Source organism: Talpa occidentalis, unplaced genomic scaffold (assembly GCF_014898055.3).
Source record: "Talpa occidentalis isolate TD23 unplaced genomic scaffold, MPIMG_talOcc4v2.1, whole genome shotgun sequence".
Lineage (NCBI taxonomy): Eukaryota > Metazoa > Chordata > Mammalia > Eulipotyphla > Talpidae > Talpa > Talpa occidentalis.
The window spans coordinates 77,466,578-77,484,279 of record NW_026555331.1 but is presented as its reverse complement, the minus strand read 5'-3'; the positions used below and the strand labels follow the sequence as shown (position 1 = coordinate 77,484,279).

Genomic DNA, 17,702 nt, shown 5'->3' with positions numbered 1-17,702 from the left:
AACAAGCTGACTGGAGTAATTGAGCTTAATTATGAAGGCTAATAGGGTTGGTGCTACATTATGGTTGTAGTTACACTATGGTGCTACACTATGGTGTTGGTGCTACACTATGGTGCCAGGGAGGACCGTGTCTGAAATCCAGGGTATTCTCTTGGGAACTTCTTAGTACTTCCAAAACAGCATTCAAACGCTGCAAAATGATGGATTAACATACTTTAAACTTGGCAGAGGGAAAAGGAAATAGATGGTGAAAGATTAAAGTTATTTACATCATGAGAAGTTACATAAAGACTAAAGCAGCTATATATATTTTATTCTTTGTTTGTTTACTTTGTTTTTATGAATATACACAAATATATGAACTTTTTCCTGCTGTCTCCTGTCTTTTTTAATAGCTTTTTAAAGATTAATTTTCCATTTAGTACTAGGTAAGAAAATTCAAATGGGAATATGACTGAATTTGGGGAACCACAACTCTCAACCATAATTGTTGAGATTTTGTCTCTACTCATTTTGAAGTGACGGTATCTTTATTTGTATTAAGAATAATTGCATCATGTTAGGTGGAAACAACTTTGCTGTTTATAAAAAGATATACATGAATATGAGTTATCAAAAAAAAGGTGAACCAATTACTGAATTTTTATTCAGCTGCATATCAATCCTTTTATACTCTTCTTTGTGATATTGGGACTGGGATTCTAAACTACGTTTCTGCTTTGCACCTGACTTCCTGCTTGAATTCTACACAGAGGAGGCACCAGAGGGAGTTAGAAAGGTGGGAATAGGAGGAAAAGACAGTTTTTTCTTTTTCTTCTTTCTTCCCATAGAGTCCAGTTCACTTGTGGTTCCTGTGACCATCACCCCAGCAACTCTTCTTCCTGGCAGCGGTCATTTCATGTGGCAGCAGCTGAATCAAATTTGAAGTTTTTCCAGTACTTGAAGAAGTAGCTTTAAAATGTCCTATCTTAGGGCCTCCCTGGTGGCATAGCGGTTGAGTGCTGGGCTGCGAAGCTGCCTGCAGCCTCTGCAGTGCCAGTTCGATCCCCGGCCATGGGGCAAGGGTCCCACATGGTGCACAGACTCCTGCCACCCGCTGCTCCCCTCAGCAGTGTACTTCGTCAGTCTGCCTGTTCTGCTCTCCTCTCTGGCTCTGGTGAATTCTCTCACCCTCCCATGCTTCTGACTGTACCCAGTGCTTGTATAAATAAATAAATCTTTAAATAAAAAAAAAGAAGTGTTCCCTCTTTAAAAAAATAAAATAAAATGTCCTATCTTAGAGAAAACAATGTAACTAGCCACAGCTTCTCTTCAGAGATCTCAGTTTTACCTCCACAATGCCTTCCTCTAAGCTTCTAATAACTCTAATGATCTCCATTGTTTTCCCAAGACTTGGGAGCCATAGCTGCTTCCTGTAGTTGCTACCTTTGTTAACACCTTAGAGTTCTCTTTATCCTTTGTGCTACATAGCTAACCACTTCAAGCAAAAATTATTTTTATTTAAAGAGTAATGTCTACCAGTGAGAATGGCACATATTAATAAAACTAGCATCAACAAATGTTGGTGAGGATGTGGAGGAAAAGGAACTCTCCTGCACTGCTGGTGGGAGTGCAAAATGGTCCAACCACTATGGAAAGCTGTGTGGAGATTCCTCAACCTACTAAATATAGAGCTTCCATATGATCCAGAAATTCCACTCCTAGGTATTTACCCGAAGTACACAAATATTAATTCAAAAGGGCACCTGCACCTCTATGTTTATAGCAGCACTATTTATAATAGCTGAGCTGTGGAAACAACCCAAATGCCCAAAAACAGATGACTGGATGAAGAAGATGTGGTACATATACACAATGGAATATTACTCAACAATCAAAAAAAGATAAACTCATGCAATTTGCAGCAATATGGCTGGAGCTGGAAGGGATCATGCTCAGCGAAATAAGCCAGAAAGAAAAAGAAAAATACTGGATGGTCTCGATTATAGCAGGAATTTTGAAAACGTAAATTAAGGGACCAGGAAAAAGACTAAATTATAATAAAGTAAAATTCAAAATCAATAAGCAACTATAAACCAGAGACACACTATTGGGGGGGGAGTAGATAAGGGATTAGGGCCAAAATAAGAGGGGAAGGAATTGTATGGGGGATATCACCAAAATGAAAATGCATACATTGTGCAAAAATGAAAAAAGATGTAAGAATTATATAAAATAAAAGAGTTAAAAGAAAAAAAAGAGTAGTGTCTATTGACTTGACCCTGACTGATACTGAAAGTGTCAGGGAACAATTTAATTTGGAGAAACTTTTGTTTGGGAAATATAAAAAATATGCTAAAAAAAGGAAAACATTTCATAAATATTTGAAATTTTCTATCAAAGGAGTAACTAGACTAAATTGCTCTTTTCCTCTTAATTTTGGGTGATGAGTAGACCTACCTGAATTTGTTATAGAAAGAGGAAATCCAAATTACAAGCTAAAAACTATTCTCATTTTTCTCATATTTACAAGTCATTTCCTCTCTCTACTGTGTTTCCTCTCTCTACTCTCTCTACTCTACTATTGAGGGTAAAGCTCCTGGAACCTGTGGGTGATACCAAATATTTTCTCCACTCCAGTTAATTCCCATATATTTTATTTATTAAGTTCCATTTAAGAAACTCCATCATAAGTAAATGTTTTGTTTGTCTTCTAAATGCTCAATATTACAAATGAGTAGATGAAATATGGAAAGTGAATTTTTCTATTAACCCTTATTTTAATAACAAATAACCTTACAACATTATAGAATTAAGAAAGATATGAAGAATATCTAATGTAGAAATACTAAGGAAAAAGTTGTATGTTTTATTTTATTCTATCAATAATATCAAAACTTCCAAAATAATTTTTATCTGACATGCATACATAAAGAACATTTACACACTTTTAAAGTGAAAATATCTCCTCTTTGGAGAAGTTTCTTTTTAGCTCTTCTGCCCATTTTTTGACTGGATTATTTACTTTGTTTTTGTTGAGTTTCATCAGCTCATTGTAGAGTTTTGTGATCAGTCCTTTATCATTAGTGTTGGGTGCAAAAATTTTCTCCCAGTTGGTGGGGTTTCTCTTTGTTTTGGTTATTGTCTCTTTTGCTGTGCAGAAGCTCTTTAATTTGATGTAGTTCCAGCTGTTGATCTTTGCTTTCACTATCACTGCTTTGGGTGATGTGTCTATAAAGATGTCTTTGAGGGCAAATGGCCACCAGGCATATGAAAAAATGTTCAATGTCACTTGCAATAAGGGAAATGCAAATCAAAACTACAATGAGATACCATCTCATACCAGTGAGAATGTTACATATTAAAAAAAAATCTAGCAACAATAAATGTTGGCAAGGATGTGGAGAGAAAGGAACTCTCCTGCACTCTGATGGGAGTACAAACTAATCCAACCACTATGGAAAGCTGTGTGGAGATTCCTCAACATAGTAAAGATAGAGCTTCCATATAATCCAGCAATTCCACTCCTAGGTATTTACCCAAAGGACACAGAAACGGTAATTCCAAAAGAGCACCTGCACCCCTATGTTTATAGCAGCACAATTTACAATAGCTATTCTTTGGAAACAACACAAATGCCCCAAAATAGATGACTGGATGAAGAAGATGTGGTACATATACACAATGGAATATTACTCAGCATTCAAAAAAGATGAACACATGCAATTTGCAGCAACATGGATGGGGCTGGAAGGGATCATGCTCAGCGAAATAAGCCAGAAAGAAAAAGAAAAATACTGGATGGTCTCACTCATAACAGAAATCTAGAAAACCTAAATAACGGACCAGGAAAAAGAATAACTAAAAGAAAGAAAAAAATTAAAATCAACAAACAACTATGAACCAGAGACACACTGGGAGGGGGGAGGGGAAAGGAGGGTTTGGGGACAAAATCAGGGGGTTGCAATTGTATGGGGAATATAAAAATAAAAAAAGAGAGAGAAAATTGAAATATAAAAAAATAAAAAATAAAAAAAAGTGAAAATATCATCAGGTATAATAAAATTATGTATTAATTAGAAAAAATCAGAAAGTCTCATACATTGACATTTACTATCTGTCTTAAGAGTTCTAATTTGTATCTATTTCTTTTCCTGGAAGGACTATGATCTCAAAGATAAAAGGATATTTATATATATTTATATATATATACACATATATATATTTGAAAGATTTATTTATGCATACAAGAATTGGGGTATAGGCCAGCGGTGTGGGGGGTGACAAGATTCACAAGGGACAGACAGAATGGGGAGAAGACCATTCAGATCCACTGAAATACACTGCTGAGGGGAGCAGCTAGTGAGACAGTAGAGGTCTGCTGCGCCATGTGGATTAGCTCCCTGGCCCAGGATGGAACTCAGGCTGTAATATTTTACTCAGGCTGTAATAACTTGATAGCACTGTGACTTAACCCCTGTGCCACCAGGGAGGCCCTGATATTTTATATTTTTATAACTTAATACAGTGTCTGATTGTATTACATTTTTATAACGCTAAAACAAATTTCTATATTTTGTCTTAAACAATACATACAAATGTTGATAAAACAGTACAAATTTATTATCTTACAGTTATGGAGGTATGAAGTGTGAGGTGACAGTTGGCTAAAATCAATATTTCAGTTTAAGGTTCTATTACAGCCTCTAAGGGAGAATCCATTTCCTTGCGGAAACCATGTCTGAACTCATGGCTCCCTTCCGTATTTTGTATCAGCAAAGTGAGTTGAATCTTTTTCAAATGGCATTGCCTTGAAATGGCAATGCCTTCCCTTTACTCTGACAAGGACCCTTGATGATTACATTGAACCCACTTATTTCCCGTCTCAACCTCCTTGACTTAATCACCCTTAGAAAGTCTCCTTTGCTACTTAAGATAACACAAGCTTTGTTCACTCAATGGACATGATAAAATTGTACTTTGTACTTAAAAATGGGGACAAACAATTTCTATGTAAGTATTTATTTTTCAATGATTAAGGGTACTGTGCCTTGTTAGGCAATGCTGTGGTATTATTTTAATAAGTAAAAAATCATCAATTACTCATTAATTATTTATTAATAATTATGGCATACTAATTAATATTTTTAAATATTTAATTACTTAAAAGAATGCACAGTGGCGTTTGGAAATACATTTTTTAGATGATATATATGGGGCTTGAAATGTTTAATGAATAACTGTATAGAGACAATGAATACCTTCATATTTATCTTCGCTTACTTGTGCAATTTCTAGAATTGATTCCTTGAATAATTATTTCTGGTTGAATGGGTAAGCACAATATAACAAATAATATGCATTTCAAAAGTCTGTGTTAATTTATACTCCAATAAAATCTTAATTGGGAAAGCTTCTTTTCCCATACCAAGCAATACTAGATATTATCAGTCTTTGCTAATTTCACTAATGTGATTGGCAAAAAGATGTAGCATATGCATTTCATAAACACTAACACTTTACTTTTTTGGATTAAAACTGAGAATTAGACATTTTTTATATTTATTTTAACTCTGAAAATTATTTGCCTATATTCTGTTGGGTATTAGGAAGTTTTTACTTTTATATATTATGTATTTTAATCCTTTTTAATTTTTAAACAGTAAACCTCCTCCCAGTGTTGTTTGTCTTTTAATTTTATTTACTCTTTTTATGATTTGTATTTTTACTTATTTATTTTGCCAAATAGAATATTTTACTTTTTAATATAGTCAAGTGTGTCAGAGTTTTCCAGTATAGTGCCTGGGTGTAGGGTAAGGAAAAATGTCAGGCTTTTCTGCCCTCCCGCCATCAGGATAGATGATGGATCCTTGCGGTCCTGAAAGCATGCCTGATGGCGGGCACCTGGAATAGGGTGTGGGCATAGGTAGATGGGATTCACCTGGGCTAAGACTGGGCTTTTTAAGGGTGGCGTCACGGGGATGCCAGCAGAAAGCCGAGGAGAAGCCGAAGCCAAAGCCGAAGCCGAAGGAGAAGCCGAGAAGCAGCAGAACGAATGCCAGAGAGCTCAGATAGAGTGAAGACTTGCTAGGGGCTGGGAGGCCTGCCAGCCTCCCAGCCAGCACCCCTGCCTGTCATATGCCTGGTGAACCCCAATAAAAGACCTGCAAAAAACCACTGAGGACTCTGACTCCTCCTTTACCCGGTCTGCTGAATCCTAGAAAACCTGCACCATGGCCAGTCCTGACCTTACACTGGGCTTTGTATCTTGCTTAAGAAAACTTACCCTCCCCCAATTTATAAAATTTACCTGATACCTTTGATACTGTAAGGCCAGTAAGGCATGCGGCAGGTTCTCTATGGATCAGGGCTGACCAGTAAAGGCAGTTCTGGAGCCCCCAGTAGCTTTTCAGACTTTTTTTTTTTTAAGATTTATTTATGCATACAAGAGCTGGGGTACAGGCCAGAGATGCGGGGGATGGTGAGAGGATTCACCAGAGACCGAGTGGGGAACAGAAAAGGCAGACTGACTGAAATACACTGCGGAGGGGAGCAGCGGGCAAGACAGGAGAGGTCTGCTGCACCATGTGGGTTTCTCTCTGGCAGGCCTGCAATCAAATTTGTGCTGCAGAGGCTGTGGATTGCTTCATAGTTCAGTGCTTAACCCCTTGCGCCACCAGGGAGGCCCCTTTTCAGACTTTTAATGCTCTTTCTATGACAGTTGTTGTGGGACAAGTCTGTGCGGTGGCAAGATGGAAGGGTGGCAGGCCTCCCAGCCCCACCAAATCTTTACTCTTTCTTCGGACTCTCTCTGACGTAGTGTCATGATCTCTTCCTCTATAGCCTATCTCCACCCCACTCTTCTGCCCTTATATGCTCAACCTCCAGACTCAGGTGTGCCCACTTAACACATGCCTGGTGTCTGCCATCAGGCATGCGTGCCCTGAGCCCACGCTCCCAAGCTGCTCCTGCATTCAAGGTCACGGGTGATAGACAAAGAGGTCAACGGTGTAAAAATTTGAGCAATCTTCATTTACCCTACAGATACTTTCATAGCTTTATTTTTAGTCATGTCAAGAATTTTTATCTTGATAGGAGATAAAAACTTAGCGTTTTTTTTTAAACTGGTGAAAACCTCAATATCCCAATGACATTTATTGTTGTACTCTTTCTTTCCACATTGTTTTGAAATATTGCCATTATCATGATAAATTTCACTGAATCATAAATATTTTCTATTCTGTTTATTACCCTGTAGGGTAAGGTAAAAAGTATCAGGCTTTCCTGCCCTCCCGCCATTAGGATAGATGAGGGAACCCTGTGGTCCTGAATGCATGCCTGATGGCGGGCACCTGAAGTGGGTACACTGGGGCTGAGAGAGTGAGTTTATAAGGGCAGCGTTATGGGGACGCCAGCAGAAGCCAAGAACGAACTGAAGCCGAGAAAAGAAGAGAAGCAGAGAGAAGGCCAGAGAGAGCCCAGATAGAGTGAGGATTTGCTGGGAGCTGGGAGGCCTGCCAGCTTCCCGGCCCCCCAGCACCCCTGCCTGCCATATGCCTGGCAAATCTAAATAAAAGACCTGCAAAAGCCACTGAGGACTTTGACTCCTCCTTTACCCGGTCTGCATGGGATCCTAGAAAACTTGCTCAGTGTCCTTTTCCTGCCCCTACATACCCAGTCTACATATCCCTGGTTTCATGTTCTAATTTGTTATTGCCAATAATCAAAATCAATTTATGATTGATTTTATGTCACTATTTCCATCTGGCTTAGTTAACTTGCATTCATTTAATAATTTTCTAAAAAATTCACTGGACATCATATTGTTGGTAAAGAATGTTTATTTTGTTTCTTACCCTTTATGCTTGATGGCTTTTTTTGACCCTTAGTATAGTTACTAAGATCAAATTTCTATTCTTTTTTACAATACTCTAGATTTCTTATCGTTACTCAAATCACTAACTTTTTATTCATATTTATCTTACTATTTTTGTTATAGGGCAGGGAGAGGGGCAGCCCAAACCCCGCAAACCTGCCTATTCTAAATGGGTTCTGCCATCCGCCGCATCAACACAAAACATAGGAGACTTTAATGGGAAGGAACTTTAATAAAACTAGGAAACAATACAGGTAAGGCAAAGAGTCTAGTTTCTAAATCAAGCACCCAAAGTTACCCGTCCCCTCGTGGGTAAAAGTCCATCCAAATGGGATTGGCCCAGAGCAAGGCCCCAAGGCCTGCCACAAGTCTAAAGCATCTTCCAGTGGGGACCCACAGAAAAGGGTCACAAACAACCGGACAAGCCCGGAAGGAAAAGAGCAAAATCAACATCAAGATAAAAGCTGCCATGGTCACCTCCCCACGGGTCTCACCGACATCTGTGTCACCTAGTCCACGACCAAAAGACAAGCGCAGTTTCTTCACGTGTCTCTAGGCTCCATGTGCCTTCTCCAGGTCTCCTGGCTCCATCCTGCTTCCTTCCTCAGTCTCTTCTGCAGCTTCTTCTCTTGCTGCTCAGCTCCACCCTCCCTTGGGTGGGGCAGGGAACCTCCCCCTTTCCTGGGGACCACCCTGTTGCATTTTCACATCTGTTGATTTGTTTTATTTCCATTATGTTTTTATTTTACAAAAATACTGATTATTTCTACCTTTCCTCCTTTTTGAATTCTTTCTTCTCTATATCTTTCTTCTTCCTATTATTTCTCAATTATTTTATAACAGAATACAGTGGTTTCTTTTGTCTTGTTGATTTTAATACTTAAAAAATCCTTTCAGAAATTCCTGTTTCTTAGTTTCTATTTTGAACATTTTTATCACTCCCTTTCCCTTAAATATTGGTATTTTTTCTAGTTTTTTAATTGTATTATTGTCTAATGAGGTAACTTTGGATTAAAACACTGTATATAATTGAGAGATACAAATCCATACCTCTTCAGATATATGTTACCACAGCACACCCATCAGCAAAGTACCCATAGTCCACCACTTTGTTCCTCACTCCCACCTAACCTCTCTAGTAACCTCAGTTCCACAGTCAGGTTTCTTTTTTTTTTTTTTTTTAAATTTTTTTTTTTTTTTTTATAGAGGCGTGCTTTATTTATTTGTTTGCTGGTTTGTTTGTTTGTTTTGTTTTGTTTATACATGCACTGGGTACAGTCAGAAGCGCGGGAGGGTGAGAGAATTCACCAGAGCCAGAGCGGGGAGCAGAGCAGGCAGAAGGACCGAAGTACACTGCTGAGGGGAGCAGCGGGCGGCAGGAGAGGTCTGCACGCCATGTGGGACCCTCCTCTGGTGGCCGGGGAGCAGCCGGGGATCGAACCGGCGCCGCAGAGGCCGCGGGCAGCTTCGCAACCCAGCGCTCAACCGCTGCGCCACCAGGGAGGCCCCCACAGTCAGGTTTCTAACGTTTTCTTTGGTTTAGATTTTTCTGTTCCATTATTATTTCTCTATATTTCACATGAGTGAAATCATTTGGTATTTGTCTTCTCTGTCTGACATATTTCACTTAGAATAAGCTCTTCTAGTTTCATTTGAGTTATTGCAAATGACAAGATATCTTTTTTTATAGCTAAGTAGTATTGCATTATATATATATATATATATATATATATATATATATATATATATACAACTTCTTAATGCACTCATCTGTCCTTGGGTACTTAGATTGTTTACATAACTTGGTTATTGTAAATAGTGTTACCATGAACAAAATGTGTATCCATTTGTATTAGTGTTTTTTCATTATTTGGGTAGATAAGGAGTGGAATTGCTGGATCATGTGAACTTTTTTTTAATAATTATTCCTTTATTATAAGATTTTTATTTATTTTTTTTTGCATAGACAAACTGGGGTATAGTCCAGAGGTGTTGGGGGTGAGAGGATTCACAAGAGGCAGCGTGGGGAGCAGAGCAGGTGGATCCACTGAAATACACTGCTAAGGGGAGAGCAAGCCAGATAAGAGAGGTCTGCTGCACCATGTGGGTTAGTTCCCTGGCCAGGGATTGAACTCAGTGTGCTTTGACCCTCATGGTGATAGTACTGAGACTTTAACACCTAGACCACAAGGGAGACCTTAAACTATTTCTTTTTTGCAAAACCTTTATACTGTTATCCACAGGGGCTGGACCACTCTACGTTTCCACCAGCAGTGCGCAAGTGTTACTTTTTCTCCACATTTTAGCCAATACTTACAGTGTCTGGTCTTTTTGATATGGGTCATTTTAATAGGTATCTAATTGTGGTTCTAATTTGTATTTCCCTGATAATAGGTGATGATGAACTTTCTTCATATGTCTGTATGTCTTCTTTGGAGATGTGTCTCTTTTGCTCTCTAGCCCCTTTTTCATTGGGTTCTATTTTCTTTTTGTTTAGTTGTAGGAATCCTTTGTGGATCTTGAATAGTAATTCTGTCAGATGTGGTATGGGTATGGTACTGTAGTAAAAACAGACACACAGGCCAATGAAATAGAACTGAAAACCCAAAATAAACCTACACTTATATGGACAGTCCATCAATGACAATGGAGTCAAGAGTACACCATGGAGAAAGGAAAGTCTCTTCAACAAATAGTTTTGGGAATAGGTAGCCATATGCAAAAGAATGAAACGAGATCACTATCTCATGCCATGCACAAAAATTAACTCAAAATGAATTGAAGGCTTGGATGTAAAATCTGAAATTATAAAATACATGAAAACAAAAGTAAAATATTCCATCATATTGCCTTTAAAGATGCCTTTGGGGACTCAATTCCAACAGCAAGAGATACAAAAGCAAAAATAAGCAAATGGGACTACATCAAATTAAAAAGCTTCTGCACAACAAAGAAACATGTCAAACTAACATTAAAATGAAAAGGCACCTTATCAAAATGGAGAAAATATCATTCTTAGCTTTTTAATTTTTATATTTAAAGACTCAGTGAATGATTTTGGTAGTTGGAGTGTCTTATAATTACAAATATAGTTCCCGTTCTTTTAGCAATGAATTTGGTCAGTCCCAGAAACCTTGATTCCAGGGAAGATGTTTTTAGAGAGTAAACAGGAACCTGCTTCACCTCAAGATGTGAATCCCTGGAGCAGAAATCCTCTTCCCTTATAAATATGTTTGTCCTTGGCATCTGGAATAGCACTAGATTAATATTCTATTTAAATACTGCTAGATAGGCTAACCAAAGACTTATGTTAACTTTGAAACATTTATTATTTTCTCCCAACTGTTGTAAATTCAGTATAGCAGAATTATGAAATTGGAAGCACTCATCTATAAATAAATCCTAAGTAGTAAACACACTTTAATTTATTCTCTGCCTTAATGCCTATTCTCACTTTGGCATTTTATATCTATCACCTTTTATCTGAAGCTGTGGAAAGGAATGAAGAAGAGTTGCTGGAACATTCATGACATGTTTTGGAGACAGTGAATATAGAACTGTGATTTGAGATTAGGATTCACATAAGGAAATAGTTGGAGATAAAGCTAGACTCAAGCTGTGAAGATGTTTATATTTACAAGGAATATGAACTTCACCCTGTCAGTAGTGGAATATTTTTGATGGGTTTTGAGTATGGAAGCATCATAACAAAAAATGACTTAGTTGACAGTGGTCTTCATGATAACTACAGTAAAGAAGGAGATTTAAAGACCATTGAAGTAGTCTAGGGTAAGAAATTGTCAGAGATGGAGTAGAGGCAATTGGGATTGAAATAAAGTGACATATAGAAAAGTGAACAAAGTAATTTTGGACATTGATGATTTCTTGGATGAAAGTGAAGAAAGAGGAATGCTCAAGAAGATATCAAGATTTCAGGCTTGGGTTACTCGAAAAGAGGAATAAATGAGGACTTGTGGGAGTGCATACTGGTCCAATCACTATGGAGAGCTGTGTGGAGATTCCTCAATCTGCTAAAGATGGAGCTTCGGTTTGATCCAGCAATTCCATTTCTAGGTATTTACCCAAAGGACACAGAAACATTAATTCAACATTAATTCCAGCTAAGATGTGGAAACAACCCAAATGCCCAAAAATAAATGACTGGATCAAGAAGATGTGGTACATATACACCATGGAATATTACTCAACAATCAAAAAAGATAAACTCATGCAATTTGCAGCAACGTGGCTGGAGCTGGAAGGGATCATGCTCAGCGAAATAAGCCAGAAAGAAAAAGAAAAATACTGGATGGTCTCACTCAAAGCAGTGATTTAGAAAACCCAAATAAGGAACCAGGAAAAAGGCTAATTATAATGAAGAAAAATCAAAATCAACAAGCAACTATAAACCAGAGACACAGTATTGGGGTGGGGGTTCGGAGAAGGGTGTAGGATCAAAACAAGGGGGGTGGGAATTATATGGGGGCTATAACCAAGGTGAAAATGCATACATTGTACAAAAATGAAAAATGATGTAAAAATATATAAAATAAAATAAAAAAATAAAAAAATAAGGGTAGAAAATAGAGACTGCCCCTTTTTTTTCATCTATAATAAAATAACCTAGACAACGTCATGCTTTATATCTTATATATCTTCTTTTATACTATTTGTTCACTGACATAAAGAATACCCATTGATTATAGAACACTTTTGGGGGGCAGAAGCAAGAATGGAAAAGATTGTGTTTAAACCATGTGCTGGTCAGACTTGAGGATAATCTGATTATAGTATCTGCCATTTCACTTATATACCAAAAGTACTCAATGCATTTCTAGCTGGGCTCAATTCAGCTCCCATTCTGGATCATTATGTAGGTTCTTGGAGTGAAACTGATCCTGATATTCTATAGAGTTTATTAAAACATGGCTTGCTGGGTCTGTCTCTAGAATTTTTGATTCAGTTAATCTTAACTGGGTCCTGAGAACTGTGTCACTAACACAGTCCCAAATGATGTTGATGTTGTTAGTTGGGTGCTAAACTTTGAGAAACTGTGGTTTGGTGGTGAAGAGCTGAGAATGAGATTTGTATTCACAGTGGAGTTAGGTACTTTGCAGTTGGGAATCCTAGTCTCTTCTGGCTGTACATTCTGAACCCTATTATTCTGTGCTCTTTGTTTTCTATAAGCAGCAAAACCTAGTCAGCAGGTGACATATTTCATTATGCTACTCTCTTTGAATTTTCCCAGGGATTACTAAGTATAACACTGTTAGTGCTGGTGCTTTTTTGTTATTTTAGGGATTTTTTGTTTTTTCCAAGTTTGCTTTTCCTTGATACCAGAAGACCTATATAGGAACACTATGAAGATGCTTGGGTCTATCTTGCTATTCGATATATCATATATTTTATAGTTTTCATTTAATATTAATTCTAATCCATGTTTTTATTTTCACAGAATCTTAATTCATTTAATTAGAGTTGCAAATGGCATCACTTATAAACATACTTGTAAGCACTGCAATGTGGCTTTCAGCATTTTTGTAATGAAAGTTTAAACTACTTGGAACTGTGGCTTACATTCCTTTAAGTCTTTATGATCTAAATATTCTTTTCCTTGATGCCAAAAGGTTCTGTGTGATCATCTAAAGTTTGAAATTCTTTTTCAAATCAAAGGCACTGCCAAACTCAGAAGCAACTGTGTGAAGAAAATGTGTGGAAACACCAGTCATTACAGGTTGGTTTATAAAAAGAGTTGCAGATTGATAGGTCTTTGAAAAATGTTTGGTGACATAAACCTCTTTCAATCAGTTCCAAATCTGGCAACTCTCTTGTTGCATTAGATTTTCTTTCCTTCACTTTTCTTCTCTAACAGAGACAGACACATCCCTTTCCCTGTGTCCCATTTTAGATGACTGATGGAAAAGTAAACACCAAATATGAGCATGTGGGGATGGTTTATTTCTTTTTACATTGACTAGAAGGCAGTGTTGAAAGGGAGACACTGCTGTCATTTCACAATGTAGGAAATTTAGAAAAGGTGTTAGAGCTGTTTTAAATAATTTCTATTTTTGGATTATGCCATTCATGAGGGTATGTAGTCTTTTCTTTATAGAAAGAATTTGTTTAAAGTATATCTGAGATCTTTTGGTGACAAATAAACAGTGTGTTCAAAAGAAAGCCTTGTAATTTTTTCATTAGATGATTCATGCTTAAAAATGTCAAATGATCAGAAATGAAAGACCCAATGATTGGGTCATTTGAAACATATGGTTCTGGGAATTATTATGCATGCCAACTCTAAATATGGAATCTCAGTCCTTTCTTTTGTCCTTATAAAGATAGTAAAGTCTTTTGTGACTGTTTTTTTTTTCCTCTTACATTTTAAATTCAATGCCCTCACATTTCCTTTATCTGTGAGCAGCACAGCATAATGTTTGAATGTAAAGACTATGTGTGAGTTTGCCTGGGTTCAAATTCTAGCTCTAGTACATATTCACTGAAAAAGCTACTTAGCCTTTCTGTTCATCCTTTTCTTAGTTTGCAAAATGAAGATAACCATTATACTTACCTCGAAAGATGACACTTAAAATTAAATGAAGTTTTAATGTCTGTTGAAACATGTAAAATAATTCGTCACATATAATAGAAGCACTGAATCCATATTAACTTTTATTATTTTCTTTGACTGGTTTCCTAGTTTGATGATTTCCCTTAGAATGGGAAGACTATAAGCTGCTACCTAGGATATTCTTTCAGATTTTTTCATACTTAAAATGGCTTAAATATAATAAATTTCATCTTTATGAGTATTGAATATGTGATATTTTTGTCATGGGTTATATCCCTACATATGAGACCATACTCTATTACAGTAATTTCCCCATAAATCAACAATAGAAAATTCTTTTAAGCTTTTAGCTTTGGGATTCTTTTGTTTAGGGCAAAAGTATTTGTGATTTTTATTTCTGTTCTGTTTTCTTTGATGAATGAAACATTTATAAATATTACATTATTTTTTCATAATTATATTGAAACCTTTACACATGGCTCAAGTTAAATGTTATTTCCTAGAAATGAGTTCTCCTGAATTGTTTATATATAGACTTAAGATGTAGGAGATGTTTTGTAGATATTAAAACAATGTATCTAAATTCTTGTAATCCCAAGTTTCTAATCGTCCCTTGATTATTCCAATTTATTAAATCAATAATATACATTACTTCTTGGGAATGTCATACCTAGATGGAAAAAAAGAAAGTCATCATTTAGTTTTGAACTTTCAAATAGAATTTGTAACATCTGTAGCAAGATGATAGTCTTGAAGCAAGCATTTTTTTTTCTTTTTTTTTGAGAAAGAATAAAAGGTGTGTTATGGTTCTATTACAAACCAGAAATTGGAGTGGTGATCATGAAGCAGAGTAAGAAAGAGAATAAGTCAGCACATATGGGGAGTTCCCATAACTTGGGCAGGAACAGATCTCCCAGGATGGAAGAGGATCACTGAAATAGAAGTTCAAGAAAGCTAAGAGAATTATCTTCACTTTCCACATCCTGTCAAAGTGGAATTTTGAATCTGAAGTGGAAAAATAAAATACTAAAAGATTTTTCTGAATTTGAGAACATAGAAAGTTGATACTCCATTTATTTGGGAAAAATCTGGGGAAGTTGCAGATCCTTTATCATTGCAAATTGTCTGACATGACATTGCAAGAGTGGAGGACCCATGCTAATGAGGGAAGCTAAACATACCTGGATGGAGTCCTGCCTACTGCACAGCACAGCAGAGACAGAAGCTGAAGGCCTCTTCACCTTACTTTCTACACTCTTCCCATTCTAGAAGTACCAGTGGACCAAATGTTCAAGTACTGGGGTACTTGAAAATTAAGTTTTTTATTTGTTTGCTTTGCCATCAGTAAGAATGAGACCTGTAAGGATAGTATCAGTGATAAAAATTAAAGTTAGTTGTAGAATATAAATTTCATCCCCACTGCAGAAAGTATTAGTTAAGATATTTATTCTCTGTTCTAACGTCCCTAAAAGGTTGAGTTTTCCAAATTCTGGAAATGTGGCAGTATAAACACAGATCATTCAGCCCCACAGTGGACCACACGCCCTCGGAGTCCCAGTGTCTGGAGATTTTTAACCTAATTACTCACCTGACTCCAATTTCTTTCCTTTAAATTCTATCCTGCATATTTCTGCCCACATAATTATCTGCCTGCAGTCTGCCTCTTTTGTCAAGTACTTCCCTAAGTAGAACCTCAATGATACATTTGTTTATACCTAGAAGTACAATGATTCACTTTTCAGGTTTTATTGTTTCTTGCTTTATTGCTAATTTTTGTTCCTTTCGAGCAATTTTAATTATAACTTTCAGCAAGTTAGGAGTAGTTCTGTAAGTTTTAGCTGCAAAACGTGACTATTTGAGATCAATTTTCTTTCTATGCCTTTGCTATTATTCAAAATATAATATATACTTTTTGGTTATGATAATATAATTGTTTTAATACAGAACCAAGCTAACCAACAGCAGGAAGTGTGTATAACTATTCAAATATCACTGCTAAGCAATCGAATTAAATGACCACAGTGAAACTTGAGAAAAGCATGCTTACAATTTAGCTTTGTGGTATATTAAAGTCTTGTATGTCAGCTTGCTGTTTCATGGGATTTGTAAGCTGAAAGACCTTGATGCTAACTTAATAAAAACAAGATAAAATATTCTTAACAGAGTATGCTGACCATATGTGGGATTCATTTGATGATGTCTTTCATTTTCTTTATAAGACATATCTCAGTACTACTAGCAGTTATTGTTCAGAAGTTTAATCATAAAATGAAGTGATACCATAGTGAACATAGGATCCAGCGACTAAAGATTTAAATTTCAAATTCAGCTAACTTAAACTGAATCCCTACTATATCACAAAATAACTAAGCTCACTGCTTTTGTGCATGTTATGCATTCATTTAATCATCCTTTTTTTTTTTTTTCTACCATAGGTTAGGCATATTCTGGCACACATAATGGGACAGAGGAGATGGATGGCATATTTAGGAATTCAAGGATTATAGAATATGGTCAGGGAGTTTGACTGATAAGCAGGTAAATATTAGGATAAAGATTTGTACAGGTTGAACATGGAGACTAGAGGATGGGTTGATTCAACTTGGAGTTTGTCAGGGAAGTCTTCCTTCCATGAGTGTTGTTGGGTTAATCCATATTATCCAAGTAAACGCAGGAAGAAGACATTCAAAACAAAAGGGAAAACAAACTTGAGACTTTTAGAGAACATTAAGGTGTGACTAGAACATAAGATGCCTGTGAAAGAAAGTGGCTAAATATAAGCATTGAAAAGTAGGATGGAATCCAAATCATGAACAATCTAATTTAAGCCTTTCAAGAGCCCATAAAGTAAATAGTATTATGTCTGTTTCACAGATGAGGAAACAGAAGAGCTCAAATATGTTGTGGCCATACAGTAAGCAGCAGAGTTTGGTTGTCTGACTAAATCCAGTGCTCCTCTCCATACCATAGCAAAAAAGTTACTGGATTTTAATTTTTTTAAAGGTTTATTTATTTATGCATACAAGAAGTGGGGTACAGGCCAGAGGTGTGGAGGGTGAGAGGATTCACCAGAGACAGAGTGGGGTACAAAACAGGCGGATTGACTGAAATACACTGCTGAGGGTAGCAGTGGGCATAGCAGGAGAGGTCTGCTGCACCATGAGTGTAGCTCCCTGGATGGGGATCAAACTCGTGTTGCAGTGGCTGCGGATAGCTTCATAGGTTTCGTCTTAACCCCTTGTGCCACAGGAAGGCTCCAGTTACTGGATTTTTAGACTC

At 36.8% G+C, this 17,702-nt stretch overlaps 1 protein-coding gene across 10 annotated transcripts in view; it reads left to right on the top strand.

Moving 5' to 3' along the window:
• SUGCT (succinyl-CoA:glutarate-CoA transferase) overlaps window positions 1-17,702 on the top strand; it is a 793,244-nt gene that overhangs the window by 416,962 nt on the left and 358,580 nt on the right. Inside the window, exon 13 of one of the 10 annotated variants that reach the window (XM_054692305.1) lies at window positions 831-1,018. The exons of the other annotated variants lie outside the window; for them this stretch is intronic. Within the exon in view, the coding sequence (XP_054548280.1) occupies window positions 831-857 (27 nt within the window). The 3' untranslated portion in view covers window positions 858-1,018. Of the gene's footprint in view, window positions 1-830; window positions 1,019-17,702 lie in introns of those variants that run through there. 10 annotated transcript variants of the gene reach the window in all.